The sequence below is a fragment of the Eutrema salsugineum genome, unplaced genomic scaffold (assembly GCF_000478725.1).
Source record: "Eutrema salsugineum unplaced genomic scaffold, Eutsalg1_0 scaffold_1, whole genome shotgun sequence".
In the NCBI taxonomy this organism is placed as follows: domain Eukaryota; kingdom Viridiplantae; phylum Streptophyta; class Magnoliopsida; order Brassicales; family Brassicaceae; genus Eutrema; species Eutrema salsugineum.
The window spans coordinates 7,869,947-7,883,990 of NW_006256909.1; the positions used below are offsets into that span (position 1 = coordinate 7,869,947).

The following is a 14,044-nucleotide window of genomic DNA, read 5'->3' on the forward strand; positions in this document are numbered from 1 at the left end:
TTCGAAAGTTAGGGAATAAATTGCAACTGTTCCAAAAAGTTGACAATCGCGCCGCTTTATTTTATTCGATACTAACGTCATGCCGTTTAAAGATAAAAACGCTGAGACGTCTTCCGATTGTTTTTTACTTCGTAGAAACGCTGGCGTCAGAAAATGTTTTATGATTGGTTCGTGTAAACCACGTGCTGTATTATTCGTTGAAGTACTGTCAGACAGATAAATACGAATATGTTTTTTTTTTACATTAAAAAAAACTTATTGCCAGTAGAAAAAAAAAACAAATTAAAATCTTTATAAGTCGCTTTCGTTAATTCAAAGCTTTTTGTACGAGCTAATTTAAATCTCAAATTCATTGCAACAGAGAAGCATCTAGAGATTCGATTGGGTTTGGTTTACGATTTTGTGTTCAGTTGCTCGTGGTGATCGAATTGAATCGATTGTGATTGCGAGGTAGGAGGAGAAATCATGGCTCAAGCCGTAGAAGAATGGTACAAACAGATGCCGATTATAACCCGGTCGTATCTCACGGCGGCCGTAGTCACCACCGTCGGATGCTCGCTCGAGGTATGCATGCTTCCTCTTTCTCCGTTTTTCGAATCCGAATAGTTTTGTATTCTGGAATCGATTTGATCTCTTTCTCATGGAATCTTAATTGACCTGGATGTGCTTTAAAATCATGTTTTCACTTTTCAAATCCAGTTTTTGTTGAAGAATTGAATCTTGTTGGTTTCTACATTTCTATACAAAGGTCACTCTTCATTTGAATTTGGATGGCTAATGGTTTAGTTTAGAGCTCCAGTGTTGTGGTGTTATGGCTTATGTTCTTCTTTTCTGTAACGTTTTGTGGAACATTTTTGCAGATAATATCTCCTTATAACCTCTACCTGAATCCTACTCTTGTGGTGAAGCAATACCAATTCTGGCGCCTCGTTACAAATTTCCTTTATTTCCGAAAGATGGGTACTTATCTTCAACTCTTGAGTCGGATTCATTTCGTTTGTAATATTCGATTAGAAGTTAACTTACATTCTCTTATTGTCAATGCTTTTGCAGATTTGGACTTTTTGTTCCATATGTTTTTTCTAGCTCGATACTGCAAACTCCTCGAAGAAAACTCTTTCAGGGGAAAGACTGCGGATTTCCTTTACATGCTCTTATTCGGGGCTACTGTTCTTACCGGTATTGTTCTCATTGGTGGAATGATACCTTACTTGTCCGTCTCATTCTCCAAAATCATCTTCCTCAGCAATTCTTTGACTTTCATGATGGTAAATTCCAAACCAATTCTCTAATAGTCTTAAAAATCCATCTCAAGAGCATCATGATAATATTTCCTCTGTTCTGCAGGTTTATGTATGGAGCAAACAAAATCCGTACATCCACATGAGTTTCCTTGGCCTTTTCACTTTTACAGCAGCATACTTACCTTGGGTGAGTTGGACTTTCTCATTTTCTTCTCGGAGTTACCTAACTAGATCGGTCATTTAAATCACTTGTCTAAGTTCTCTTGCCAAATTCTGACATTGCAGGTGCTTCTTGGGTTCTCTGTCCTTGTTGGTGCAAGTGCCTGGGGGGATTTTCTGGTACACAATCTCTCCCATTTCGATTTCACCCATTTCTTTTTCCCTCTCTCTTCATCCTCATCCTTATCCTTGAGTTTCATCCAATATGCAGGGAATGATAGCTGGTCATGCGTACTACTTCTTGGCGTTTGTGTATCCACGAATGACGGATCGACATCCCTTGAAAACTCCATCTTTCCTCAAAGTCTTGTTCGCTGATGAGCCTGTCGTGATTGCACGACCAGAAGATGTGAGGTTTGCTCATGCGCCTTTTGATGAAATCCACCAAGACTGATTCTTGATCTTCTACAAAAACCAGTCACAGTGTGCACAGTTTATGTGTGTTCAGATTATGTTTTAAAGGGCAGATGATGTACACATTCATTGATCTTTTTTAGTTGTGGATAAATGTGGAAGTTTTTTTTAGTTTTCTCTGACATTCTTGTTGATAACAAAGTGTGTTTACTCCTGCATATATGAAAATTCTAGTTTATATAATTTGTTTTTAGATCATTCGACAGTGTCTTACAAAAGAGATTCAGTTCCTTGGTCTAACTACACAGCTGCGAAAACAAGGCAGGTCACGAACAAAACCAGTTAAAGCCACTTGATAAAGGTCTGAAAGACTTGGTTTTTTTAGTTTTTAATTATAAGTAAAAACGATTCATCTCTTCATCTTCATCATCCTCATCTATGGCATCATCACTGTCTTCTTCATCTTCAATCGGAACGTCCTCATCATCCTCCTCTATCATCATCTTCTCTGCTGCATCTCTGTCTTTCAAACCAGTGCTTAACACTACAGTGCCTCCCTGAGAACTCTCCATGTCCTTTCTTAGTTTCTCCATTTCCTTTTCCCTTCGCTCTTCTTCCAACTGCTCCTTCTCAGCCTTTCTCTTGTCGAGATCAGCCCTGAAGAAACAAAACACAAATCATAAGCATGGAGGTTGCAGACAGATCCTGCAAAGATGGTAAGATACAGAAGAGAAGAGTGGATCATTACTTGTAAGTTTCCATGTATTCCTCAGCACTGGCTTCAATGGCTTTAAAGAAGCCATCCATTCCTGCACCGGTGATTGCCGAAACACCAACAGATCTTATATTTCGATAGAACTCGTAGAGTGCAAGGGAGAGACTGTTAGCTAAGGTCGACGTGTACGAGTTATCAGACTGTATCGCTGCTTGAAACACCTCGAAATCTTCCATCCACTGCTTACACCCAAATTATACCAAAGGATGTCAAGAGAATATAATACAACAACAGAAAAGGAATTGTGCTTGGTGATCATCAATAGATTCAATACTGAGAGACAGTTAAAGAAAGATAACCTCTAAAGCAAACTTGTGATCTGCGACATCGGTTTTGTTGAAAGCCAAGACAAGAGGCAACCGGGTCTTGTAGAGAATACTACAAGCGTAGAGCATGTTGCTCATAAAAGTGATTGGGCTGGAGGAACGTGGAGTGTCAACCACGTAGGTGACAACAGTTGGGAAGGTTGAAGCGAAAGCTTCAGTGATTATAGCCCCAGAAGCAGACCATGTGAATATTTCAATCTGACCAGGAGTATCCACAAGGACATAATCAAGCTGGTCTGCACGTTTCTCAATCACAGAGACAACCTGACAAACAAAGACAGAACAATCAAGACAAGAAAAAATGAGGGAACTACCATCATGTGTGATGAAGTCATCGTTTCAGGGAGTTTTTACCTCATCGAATTTAGTAGCAAACAAGTTGAGTGACGTGAGGATTCCACCATTAGGCCCCAAATTATACTGCTTCATAACTTCCTTGTACTTAACTGTGTCTCTTATATCGATGTTGGCACCAAACGGTAAAGACATAACAGCAGGGTCAAGGTTCAACACATACCCACGGCTGTTTGAATCAAAGGTATGGCAGACCAAACGATGAAGGAAACTAGTTTTTCCGCTACCTACACATAACAAAAAATAGCTCACATCAAACAATTGAAATCCCTTAACACTTAACAAGAAACTAAACCGGAAACAAAATGAATTTGCAGGAACATCAGTCAAAAATGATTTTACCTGCCATTCCAACAACAATAATAATGATAGGTTTCTTCTTGAAACTCGAAGATGCAGTAACACGAAGCTTGTCCAATGAGTCAACCAGCTTTTGACTCTCGTCAACAGAGTCCTAAGACAACAACAACAACAACCACCACAGCTTCATTTAACAGTTTTTTTTCAACTTTTCTTTGCAGTAACTTAGCTTGATAACACAATGGAACCATAAAGCAAAACCCCATCTACAACAGCAACCATTGACAACCGAGAATAACCCCATTAGAGTGACAGAGGTAAACTCATTACCTGTTCACCAGAAGACTCCATGGGATCCATCGGTGAAAGAAAATGATTTTCTGTATGATCTTAACTGCTAAAGATCACCAATAATCCCAAATAAAACATATTCAGTTTCCTCATCCAAATTTGTTCTGTATAAAATCGTATATCACAGCAAAACTCAAAACTAAAAGAAGCAAAATGAAGAAGACGAAGCAAGTTTTCCCCAAACCTAGTAACTCGATTATACCACACTTTCAGGTTTAAAGGTTCGTCTATATTTCAAATAGTTCATGCTCAAGATATTCTAGAGAACGAAAACAGAAACATAAACTTGAATGGTTTTTTTATGAATGGGAACTGAATTTGATTCGATAACCAAAGGGATTCAACACAAGTGTGACATGTGGATTCGGTAACGTAGCCACCTAAACTCGAGAAATTTATACGAGAATCGACTCCGTTCCGTTCATTTCTACATATGGATTCAAGTTGTTATATGGAATTTCCGTTCTATTTTACAGGTTAAAGACCAACTAAACTCCAGAAAAGAGAGAAGAAGAAAGACGACGGAGACGAGAGAGAATAGACCTCGCCGTGAAAGAAAACAAGCTTAGGGCTTTGATTCGTGTGGGCGTGTGTGAGTGACAAATGGGATTCCTATAGGAGACGAAGACAGAGATTGGCTTTGACTTATTAGTTTCCTTTTTAAATTTGGAAAATCAAGCCCAAGGCCCGCTAGGTTACATGACCGATTGAATTCTGTTCCATTTTTTCTTTTCGACGAAAACAGATTTATTAATTAGTAAAGGAAGAACATGTTTGATGGAGTGTTTTTTTCTTTATATGTTGCAATGAAGGGTTGATGGAGTGTTTTTTTCTTTATGTTTTTCTAAATAATTTTGATGATATTTATATAGAGTAATTAAACACAATATATAACATATTTGCAAACTTAATTATGGTCCCACCGTATATGTAGAAGAGTAGCTGAAAGGGCCGGAGAAATTACTTCCAACCCCTTGAAAACTTCTTTATTTTCTCTGTTAGATTTTGTCTTTTTCTCCTTCGTACAACTTTTATTTCTGTTCTTATTCTTTTCTCCAATTAAACACACATATGAATTTAATTTAAAAACAGAGACGAATCTGATAAAATTTTGTACACAAAACCTCTTCTCTTCGCTGATGGGAATCTAACAATATCCATATAGCCACAGTTCTAATTCTGGTGACGGTGACGGTGCCACTACATACCAACATCGACCAATGTTGTTATAACTATGAAGATCGTTACACGTTTTGGGTAACTTGGTACACATTTTTGTAGCTTGATAAAATTATTGTATTATGTTCAACTATTACATTTATATATAACTCTATATTTAACTCGATATAAAATATGTTAGATTGATAACAATAATTTTACACGATGTTAAAATATTTATTATACAAGATAAATATTAAAATATATCACTAACTTTATATTTAACAAACTCAATTATTGTATGTTAGCTTTCATGGTTTTATACTTCAGCCAAAGATAAGTTGTTGTTATATCATATCATTTTTAAATATTTATGTGTACCTATACCATTTTGTTTATCTCGATAACGTAGTTGTTGTATGTTAATTTTCATGTTCTTTACTAAATTATACATATATATATATAATTATATATACTTTTAACATGTAAAAATATTTGTTGGATTAAACAAACATTTAGATATATGTGTAACTTTTTATTTAAGAAGGTAATTAACTTACTAAGTTTTCACTTTTACATTAACAAATTTATTTGCGTGAAAATAAAGCAGATTCGCCACCGAGATAGATAAAGCAAATCAACACCTTCGAGGATATCTCGATCCACAAGATCTCGTACATAAGCAAAAATCGCCAACATGTTATTGTACCGGCAGCGTAATCGAGGAGACTCACGTTTCTCACAGCAATCCAGCGGTGGTACTCAAATTATGAGGTCCATGTCCTTCGACATCATAAGGAGAATCAGACTCACATTTGCTTAAAAAACCACCACCGAAAAAAATATTGTAGAGAAACTCGTTGAGTTGTGTACTACTGTATACATTACTGCAATTATTCACCCAAATTTGTACCTCCACTTATTTTTGCCATCAGCATGCATCATGTCCACACCCAGATTTTGAGTGTTCAATTCTCCAAAATATATAATGTCGATTTTTATTTTTTAGTTCGTATGAATGTAAAAGAGTGGAGAATTGGAGAATGGTTGAAGAGAGAAAAAGATAAGAAAAAAAATAAAAAAAAAAATAAGAAGAAATATAAGGAAGAGTAATTTGAGATTACGAAGAATTGAACAGTGGTTATAATTGTGTTTGGTTAGATTTGCAAATACGGTTGTATTTAGCGTTACAGTATGCAAATTCTTTTTCTAAGACCATAAAAATATCTGATATGTTAACAAACATCTAAAAAGACTAGTATCTTATATATAAAAGATGACCAACTCTCTCCATATAAGTGACACCTCAGCATTTCAAAGTTAATATAGCGATGACATGTGTCAATTTTTAATTTAAAGTTATAATTTTTAAAGAAAATTAATTAATAAATTTTAATATTAAATTTTTAACCACTCAAAGAAAACGAAAAGTTTTTTTTATTAATTAATTCTTAATTAACATTTATGTTAAGATTAAACAAAAATTTATGTTATAATTAATTAAAATATTGATAATTTTTTTGTATAAAACTTTTGATTTGTTAATAATATGAAAAGTTTTTTTATTAATTAATTCTTAAATAAATTTATATAAATATTAAACAAAAATTTATGTTATAATTAATTAAAAATATTGATGGTTTTTTGGTATAAAACTTTTAATTTTTAATAATATTATATTTAATATTTAAAATTGATTGATTTATAATAATATAGCAATTGATGATTATGTTTTTTTAGAAAAATACAAAATATATAAATTAAAAATAATTGAAAAAAAAACCCGCATGAAGGTATTCACCTAGTTATTATAATACTGATTAATAAAAATAAACCAGATATATATGTAAGATTTTAGAACGCAAACTAAGTTTGGACAACAATAGATAAAATAGATTAAGAATTTGCTATTTAAAAAAAAAATTATAATAGCTCATGGACTTTTTATAATCAAATTTTGAAACATTAAAAAAAAAAAAAAAAAAACTCGGGTCTAACACACCGGGGCGGTCGCCCCACTCGCCATGGGTCATAGCCATGACTGCTACTGGATCGGATGGTATTGAGCTGATACTCTCTTTGGAGGAAGCTTACGCAGAATGAAAAGGACTAATGCCGATGGCAGTACTTCAACCACCTGTAATTCCAGTTAAGTGAGGAAACACAGAAACAGAGATTAAGAGACAGATACTTAATGAAAGGTTTTAGTTACTTACCATATAGTAGATTAAGTTCAGAACCGGATGATCAAGAACATCGAGCGTTAAATCCATGTCAAAAGCTGATACAGCCACCTGAAGTTTTGCAAGCAAACATTAAGGAAAAAACCACTCCATCAAGAAATTATGACTGGAGATTAAAATTTTCATGTTTAGGGTGGTGCTATCATAGAGCTTACCACAATGCATCTTATGAGAAAGCAGGTGAAGCATATGGCTGTCACAGATCCAACCTGCAATGAAAACCATTTCAATTACAGAGGCTAATCCATGAAACGCAGCACATTTGAAGGTAAAGATGGCTGTGTTCAAAGTTCTATGTTACTAATTATGCAAGCACAATCACAGACATGGATATGTAAAAATCTGAATACCTCATGGAGCTTCTTCCTTCTTCCTTTTGACTCAATAGGGAACCTTCTGAGCATAAAAAACAATCTATAGCATACAAAAAAAAGCATGAGAAAAGACGGCCCAGCAAAGCCATTGAGGAACTTCAAGACATTTTGATGATGTGGCATGCGGATATAGCGAAAAACATATACCTTCCTCCGTAAAGCAAGAAGCCTAATGCGGCGATGAAAGACACAACTAAATGAAGAAGAAGTAGAGTTTAGATTAGAATGAGAGAATTGAAGATTGATCAGTAACGGGTTTAGCAAACTTGCTTGACCAGACAGAGAACCTACCTGCCATAAATATCTTCCCAACTAACTCCACAGTGCTGTTATCATGTACCCAGATGACTGCCCATATAGCTACCTGATAGAGACATCAATTACATGTCAGCCTTAAGTCTTTTTGATTCAATGAAAAATGTCTACAAAGGTGTCTAAGGTTCACACAGACTCTTCGTAGCAAAGAATGGCTACAAAGTTAATGAGACGAGGACAAAATAGAAAACACGCACAATCTATAGTTTCTAAACAACACTAATTGCATACTATGTATATATGGATCTCAGGAGTCTCGGCAACTACAACATAAAAATGAAACAGAACAAAAAAAAAATAAGAATCAGACATGAACCTGAGCCAAATATACAGCTACATTGACTGATATATAGGTTATCCGCAGCTTATCCGTTGGTAAGCTTCTTGCCTGCTCATTAATGGTAACAAAATATAAATTCAGAGCTTGTCTGACAGGTTTGGTAAAGAGAGTATACGCAGGTATTTTACTTGCCTGGTGATATATCTCTGCCCAGAATAGAACGAGCAGTGTGTATGCCGAGAAAAAGAGGAGGCCCGGAAGATCCAATAATATCCAGCAAAGAGCCTGCATTACCTCACAGCAAGATAAGATACTCAAAAGATGCAGCCTTCAAAATTTCATCGTTTGTAATCAAACATACAAAAACCAGACTTAAAATTGAGAACACACACATAGGTCGATTTTTCTAGCATATATGAACCAACACAGAAGTCAATGTCACCAAAAGGTCCAGAACCACATTCAAATCACATGCAGACTCTCACCTTGGGATGCACGAGAAATACTTGTTTGTGAAATCCAAACAGCACCGCACGAACTACACAAACATACAAAGAAAAAAGTCAAACACATAGTCTGAGGTCGTGGTGAGAAAAAAAAACACACACACACACAAAAGGCTATCATTTTCCAAGGGAAAACACAGATTATCACCTCCATTGACGACAAAGTTCATAAGATGAAACACCTTCTGAGTTGTCCAGCCATATTCAGGTACTCTCATTTGGATCCTTACCAGTTGGACCTGCCAATAACAATCCAATTAAGAAAAAAGTCAACAATTGCAACACATCGATAATCTACAGGGAAAAAAACTCAGAAAAGTGACTAAACCCAGAATAAAGTATTAAACTTTCCCAATCGAGCAATTCCTCAGTATTTTAAGCTCCGTGATTTAAACAGAAAACGATGTTTCATCAACGAACACGATGACAAAAAGATTGCCACCAAATTTTATGTCCAGAAATGTTTTCTTATCAACAGAAGAGGAAATACAAGTCATGCACGCAAGAATTTGACCTAGACCCTCAAATCAAGCTTATTGGAAAACTAATTCTCATAACCCCAAAACAAAGAAAAAAAATCACAGAAAAAAAAAAAATCGGATTTCGTCTATATCGGGAAAAGGTAGAAATAAGAAATAATCATACTAGAGCGATGGCGGAAACTAGAGCATAAGCTCCACAGAGAGCGAAGAAGATCCCATCCTGCCAGTGAGTTGACTCGTTAACATCGTCCCACCAATTCGTCATCGCCGTCGCGAAAAACTCCGCCATCTCCACCGGCATCATCAGACTCGAATCCGTCATCTTCCTCCTTGTCTGTTATCTCCCTCTCCCTCTGATTACACTTCTTTAAGGTTGAAAAATTCCAAAATCCGCCGAATCGACGAGGTACGGATTGAAATCGAGGAAACCTAATCAGCTATTGAGAATCGAAGAGGCGAAGAAGGGGATGAGCTGTTTGAATATCTGCAAACGCACAGGTCAGATGGCAGAGAGAGAGGGAGAGAGATGAAGATCGACGGTTGTGGACATTGCGATCTTTTTGACACTGTAGCTGCTTCTGGCTTCTTCTTCTCTCACACGTCCTCTGAATATTTTATGATTTTGTGGCCGAGGAAGAAAACAAAAACAAATTTCATTTTCTTACCTCATAAATGACATTTTCTTACAAAGTAAAAAGGTAACAACAGCATTAAATATACATTCGAACATGATTCTTAGGTACAAAATGTTTTATGAATGTTCATTTTTTAATGGGGATCCCTTTTTTAATGTTTAATTTGGTATTCTTTGATCAAAAGGACCATATATTAGTCTTTTGACTGATAAGATGAAATGATAATATATTTCTTTCTATTTTGCGATCGGATTTATTCAATATTTTTGTTGGAACATTAATTTGTTGAAATTTTCATATACTTGATTTTTTTTCCTGCATCATATACATGATTTGTTACTAAAAAAAAAAACAAGCCAAATATTCCTCTTATAAAAACATATAGGACTCTTTATTTTTTTAGTGGAATCCAAATTTGAACATTTTCTAAAGCATATTATTGAGACATATGAAATGTAATGAGAAGACTAAAATGAAGTTCCGGATTCAAAATAGAATAAGAATCCAATTTTATTTTACGAATATCGCTATATAACAATAAGTTGCATCTTCGTGTTTGTTTAGTATTTTTGTTGTTTATGGTATCATTCATACAAAAATATTACAAACATCACATATATATGTTTTAATAAGATCTGATACGGAGAAGCCTGATCTTAAACACACATATTATTGCTTTTACCTGTTTTGCTTAACACATGCGATATAAAATAATTGTTTCGTATCAAGGTGGGGTTGACCCGTTTGAATGTTAAGAGTTAAAGAAGTGTTAGTTTGATATATGAAGAAGAATTACGAAGACATAAAAAACACGTGCTCAGATATCTTTAATTGATATAAAGTTGGTAAAATCATTGAAATATTGGATAATAGTTACGACGAATGAATGAACGAACAAAAAACGGGAATTGGGAAATCAAAGAGGCTAATGAAAGAAACATGGAACGTGTTTGTATATAATAAGTAAAAAAAAAAAAATGAATCAATGATTTCGAATTTGACCGTCCCATGTGGCTGCGTCATTTCCACCTCAAATATAATCAGAACAAAACAAGACACATCTGTAGGAAGAGATCATTTCAGCATTTCGCTGTAGTTGGAATTCAGAAAGCTCTTTTTCTTTCTTTTGCAATTTCTTTATGACTTATGGATTCTCTATGTTGCAACAGGAATGTGTGAAGTTTTATCAAGAATCCTGGAGGAATAGTGAAACCTGTAAAACATGTGAAACCTGGAGGAATAGTGAGACCACAAGTCCTACAAAGGGTGATGATATTAGATAGGAGACTTAAAAATGGAGCTCTCACTGACTTATACATGCAGGCAAGCAATTAGTGCATCAACATCGAACAAATTACAATGAGGGAACAACATGGCTGCCCATTGCGAAACGCCAGAATATAGCCGATAATACTTAGGAGTTAGGAGTTAGGATATTGCTACATATTCGTAACTGGAAACGATTCCTAGGGCAAATACCACGGTGCAGCCGTCCAGGGATGGAGGAAGTGAACCATGTGGAGCCATTTTGGTTTACGCAATGTGTCCTCACAAAAGGTTGAAATGAAATGAGTTCGTTAGTATTTATAGCTCTTTTAGAGATTCACTACAATATGACTATCTACCACTTGTTCAATTACCTCTTTCTGGTTAATTGGTGTTGGATTCAATCCAAATCGGTCGCCACTACTAATCGGTGTTTAGACATGACTACAATATTAACGGTAATTGGCACGAGGTCAATCACTAATTCTGTAATTCAGTCCATACGGTATAATTGGTCGGTTAGAAATTCATGGCGTCGTTTTTAGATTTAACCTAGAAACCTTTGATATCGTTTTTTACATCCAGTTGCCGATAATTTTACAATTTACACTACAGTATAAAATTTTTAAATCCGAATAAAGTTTTGGATGGAAATGCTAAACTTTTGTTATTAGTAAATAATAACAATCTGATTTTTTTCTTCTGTTATCTAGGCTTGGCTACAAATGTTTATATATTCTTAGTGATCAAGTTATGTGCATGAATATGAAATGTCAACTTTACTGTAGTGTTTTTGACGAAATGTTCGTCCGTATCATTAATTGTACTTGCCAAACCCTAATTTCTTCTAGAATGAGCTGCAACTCGAGCTACATGTTGAGGGACCAAAAGCTACAAACTGTTGCTAAGTATTTCACTAACTAAATGATTAACTAAATGGTACCAAGAAAAAATACAGCAATTCCGCAGGTTCTTTGGATCGAAATTTTCTCTTGAATCGTATTTTAGTTTTTTATTAAAAAAAGGATTATTAAATTAAGATTGAGAGGGAATAAAATGTAAGCAGAGTTATTAATAAAATACCTTCAAGAAAGAAGGCGGTATTATCAGGCTATCATCGAAACATTGGTTTATCTGCCTCCTAAGAATCAGATTTGAATCGTATCTTTTATGCATCATCATTTCCGCGAAGTAGATAAAACTAAAGAACAAAAAAAATAAATTATAAATCCCCACATAAATTCGATGAATTGCCAAGGCATTTGTATGAAAAGAGGATGATAACTTAAAGATTAAGCTTATGTTGCTAGTTTCTGCTTACTCCCTACTACTGAAAATCAAGATATGGTTTTCATTTTTTTGGAAGTTCATATTTCTTGTACATAAATTAACTGTTTTGTTGAGCAATAAATTTGAAATTTCAAGAAAAAAAAAAAACTAATGACGGTGAAAGATGATATCGGCAAAGAATAGTAGAAGCCATATTTTTTAGAATCATTATGGAATAGAATTTCAGGTATTTATTTACATGCAACCGAATAAGCTGTTACGACTAAAAAGCTATTGCAAATTTGCATATTAAAGTAAATGTATGTTGGTTTGCTAGAAGAAAATTTAAATTAAATCAAACGGCGGTGAGATGGAAAACCGGCGAATATTTTCCACGATTCTGCTATTCTACCATAGATCAGTAATTGTCTCACTCTCATCTAACGTCTCGCTAGAGAACTCTTAAACACTATAAATACAAACCCTCACACCCAATACAAATAACTCACACTCCTTTATCTCTCCCAACTACAATATATCATCAAAATCTTATTTAGCGTTTTCACAATATGGCTTCCAAGAAAATGACGACTGTCTTGGCTCTCTACTTCACCTTCAACCTCGTCTTCCTAGGCTTCGCCTCGGCCAAGCCTGCGACGCCTCCCCAACATCCGGTGTGTCCACTTACCCGGTCCGAACTCAACGTTTGCGTCAACATACTTAGCCTCGTCACTGTTATCCTCAACCCCCGAAATGTGGCCGAGTGCTGCAACCTCTTGACTCGGGTTGGTGGTGCTGAGGCGGCTAAGTGTGCCTGTGACGCGGCTAAAATCAGCGTTCTCGGCCTCCTTACCGTCAGAGTGAGACTCAATCAGCTTCTCAGTCTCTGTCCTGCTGTACAAGTACCACTTGGTGGTCTCATCTGCAACTAATAAGTACACAACATGCATAATCACTAAAATAAGCAGACGCGTTCCGTAATATATATCGGTTCATGGTGCAACTATGTTTTTTTTTTTTAAGAAAATAAAATAACTATGTATTTATCTTATGTTTGAAATAAAATGGTGTTTCACCTGTTCGGTTGTTCCAGTGGACCAGTACTATGTTCTTTAAGTAAGACTAGTTTCAGGGTAAGTAAAACAACCCAGATTTGGTTTTAGCATCAACAAAAAAAGTACTGAATACAAGACATGCGCACTATTGTAACCGAGGATAAGGAGTGATATAATTATAATCAAAGCAAGATAGTTATGTACTTTTGATATATTTAGCATGACAATGATGAAGTTATGCATTTGATGATTTTTTTTTTTTTGCTAAGAAACGCATTTGATGCTTTTTTTTAAAAAAAATAATACTTTTGAAGGCGTTTAATACTTAAACCTGTAATGAGGTCGAAAGAATATTCTGAACCTAAAAATGGCTATCCAAATTAGAAAGTTAATCTACAATAGCCCAAGCATTTTAATAGGAACAATGGGTTCAATAATAAGGATATTTGAAAATGTTAACAAGGAGAAACATTTGAAGCATTCCCTTTCCCTATATATCTCATAATAAGGAAGGATAAAATCTAAGTACTACGTCGCA

General features: G+C 35.1%; 4 protein-coding genes across 6 annotated transcripts; 2 read left to right on the forward strand and 2 right to left on the reverse strand.

The window, feature by feature from the left end:
• The first annotated feature begins 324 nt into the window (after positions 1 to 324).
• LOC18028952 (derlin-2.1) lies at positions 325 to 2,060 on the forward strand. The gene is made up of 6 exons (XM_006413666.2): positions 325 to 564; positions 861 to 960; positions 1,054 to 1,268; positions 1,348 to 1,431; positions 1,530 to 1,583; positions 1,675 to 2,060. Exons 1-6 carry the CDS (start codon positions 466 to 468, stop codon positions 1,855 to 1,857), a joined length of 735 nt encoding a protein of 244 aa, XP_006413729.1. The 5' UTR covers positions 325 to 465; the 3' UTR covers positions 1,858 to 2,060.
• On the reverse strand, positions 2,055 to 4,539 carry LOC18028953 (GPN-loop GTPase 1). 3 transcript variants are annotated; one of them, XM_024149433.1, is made up of 7 exons: positions 4,467 to 4,539; positions 3,903 to 3,966; positions 3,615 to 3,726; positions 3,273 to 3,499; positions 2,892 to 3,182; positions 2,566 to 2,771; positions 2,055 to 2,474 (listed from the first exon to the last, which is right to left on the reverse strand). In XM_024149433.1, exons 2-7 carry the CDS (start codon positions 3,930 to 3,932, stop codon positions 2,210 to 2,212), a joined length of 1,131 nt encoding a protein of 376 aa, XP_024005201.1. In that variant the 5' UTR covers positions 3,933 to 3,966; positions 4,467 to 4,539; the 3' UTR covers positions 2,055 to 2,209. The 3 variants fall into 3 exon arrangements, with proteins under 3 accessions (XP_024005201.1, XP_024005200.1, XP_024005202.1); XM_024149432.1 differs by having other exon boundaries at positions 3,903 to 3,969; XM_024149434.1 differs by lacking the exon at positions 4,467 to 4,539 and adding an exon at positions 4,304 to 4,445 and having other exon boundaries at positions 3,903 to 3,969.
• Positions 4,540 to 6,948: 2,409 nt separating this feature from the next.
• LOC18028954 (tobamovirus multiplication protein 1) lies at positions 6,949 to 9,906 on the reverse strand. The gene is made up of 11 exons (XM_006413668.2): positions 9,445 to 9,906; positions 8,948 to 9,038; positions 8,779 to 8,831; positions 8,486 to 8,578; positions 8,330 to 8,401; positions 7,990 to 8,062; positions 7,846 to 7,891; positions 7,675 to 7,738; positions 7,480 to 7,533; positions 7,298 to 7,375; positions 6,949 to 7,218 (listed from the first exon to the last, which is right to left on the reverse strand). Exons 1-11 carry the CDS (start codon positions 9,601 to 9,603, stop codon positions 7,126 to 7,128), a joined length of 876 nt encoding a protein of 291 aa, XP_006413731.1. The 5' UTR covers positions 9,604 to 9,906; the 3' UTR covers positions 6,949 to 7,125.
• Positions 9,907 to 12,959: 3,053 nt separating this feature from the next.
• Positions 12,960 to 13,450, forward strand: LOC18028955 (putative lipid-binding protein AIR1). Its single transcript, XM_006413669.2, has one exon. The coding sequence runs from the start codon at positions 13,021 to 13,023 to the stop codon at positions 13,381 to 13,383; it is 363 nt and encodes a 120-aa protein (XP_006413732.1). The 5' UTR covers positions 12,960 to 13,020; the 3' UTR covers positions 13,384 to 13,450.
• Positions 13,451 to 14,044: the final 594 nt, after the last annotated feature.

What these genes read in the sequence shown, in the direction of transcription:
- LOC18028952 (XM_006413666.2), top strand. Translation starts at nt 466, where the DNA reads ATGGCTCAAGCCGTAGAAGAATGGTACAAACAGATGCCGATTATAACC. An exon ending in CCTTTATTTCCGAAAGATGG is followed by an intron (nt 961 to 1,053) that starts GTACTTATCTTC and finishes ATGCTTTTGCAG; the next exon opens with ATTTGGACTTTTTGTTCCAT. An exon ending in GTGCCTGGGGGGATTTTCTG is followed by an intron (nt 1,584 to 1,674) that starts GTACACAATCTC and finishes TCCAATATGCAG; the next exon opens with GGAATGATAGCTGGTCATGC.
- LOC18028953 (XM_024149433.1), bottom strand. Translation starts at nt 3,932, where the DNA reads ATGGATCCCATGGAGTCTTCTGGTGAACAG. An exon ending in TATTGTTGTTGGAATGGCAG is followed by an intron (nt 3,500 to 3,614) that starts GTAAAATCATTT and finishes TGTTATGTGTAG; the next exon opens with GTAGCGGAAAAACTAGTTTC. An exon ending in TTGCTACTAAATTCGATGAG is followed by an intron (nt 3,183 to 3,272) that starts GTAAAAACTCCC and finishes TTTGTTTGTCAG; the next exon opens with GTTGTCTCTGTGATTGAGAA.
- LOC18028954 (XM_006413668.2), bottom strand. Translation starts at nt 9,603, where the DNA reads ATGACGGATTCGAGTCTGATGATGCCGGTGGAGATGGCGGAGTTTTTC. An exon ending in GGGCAGAGATATATCACCAG is followed by an intron (nt 8,402 to 8,485) that starts GCAAGTAAAATA and finishes ATTAATGAGCAG; the next exon opens with GCAAGAAGCTTACCAACGGA. An exon ending in TGAACTTAATCTACTATATG is followed by an intron (nt 7,219 to 7,297) that starts GTAAGTAACTAA and finishes CTGGAATTACAG; the next exon opens with GTGGTTGAAGTACTGCCATC.
- LOC18028955 (XM_006413669.2), top strand. Translation starts at nt 13,021, where the DNA reads ATGGCTTCCAAGAAAATGACGACTGTCTTGGCTCTCTACTTCACCTTC.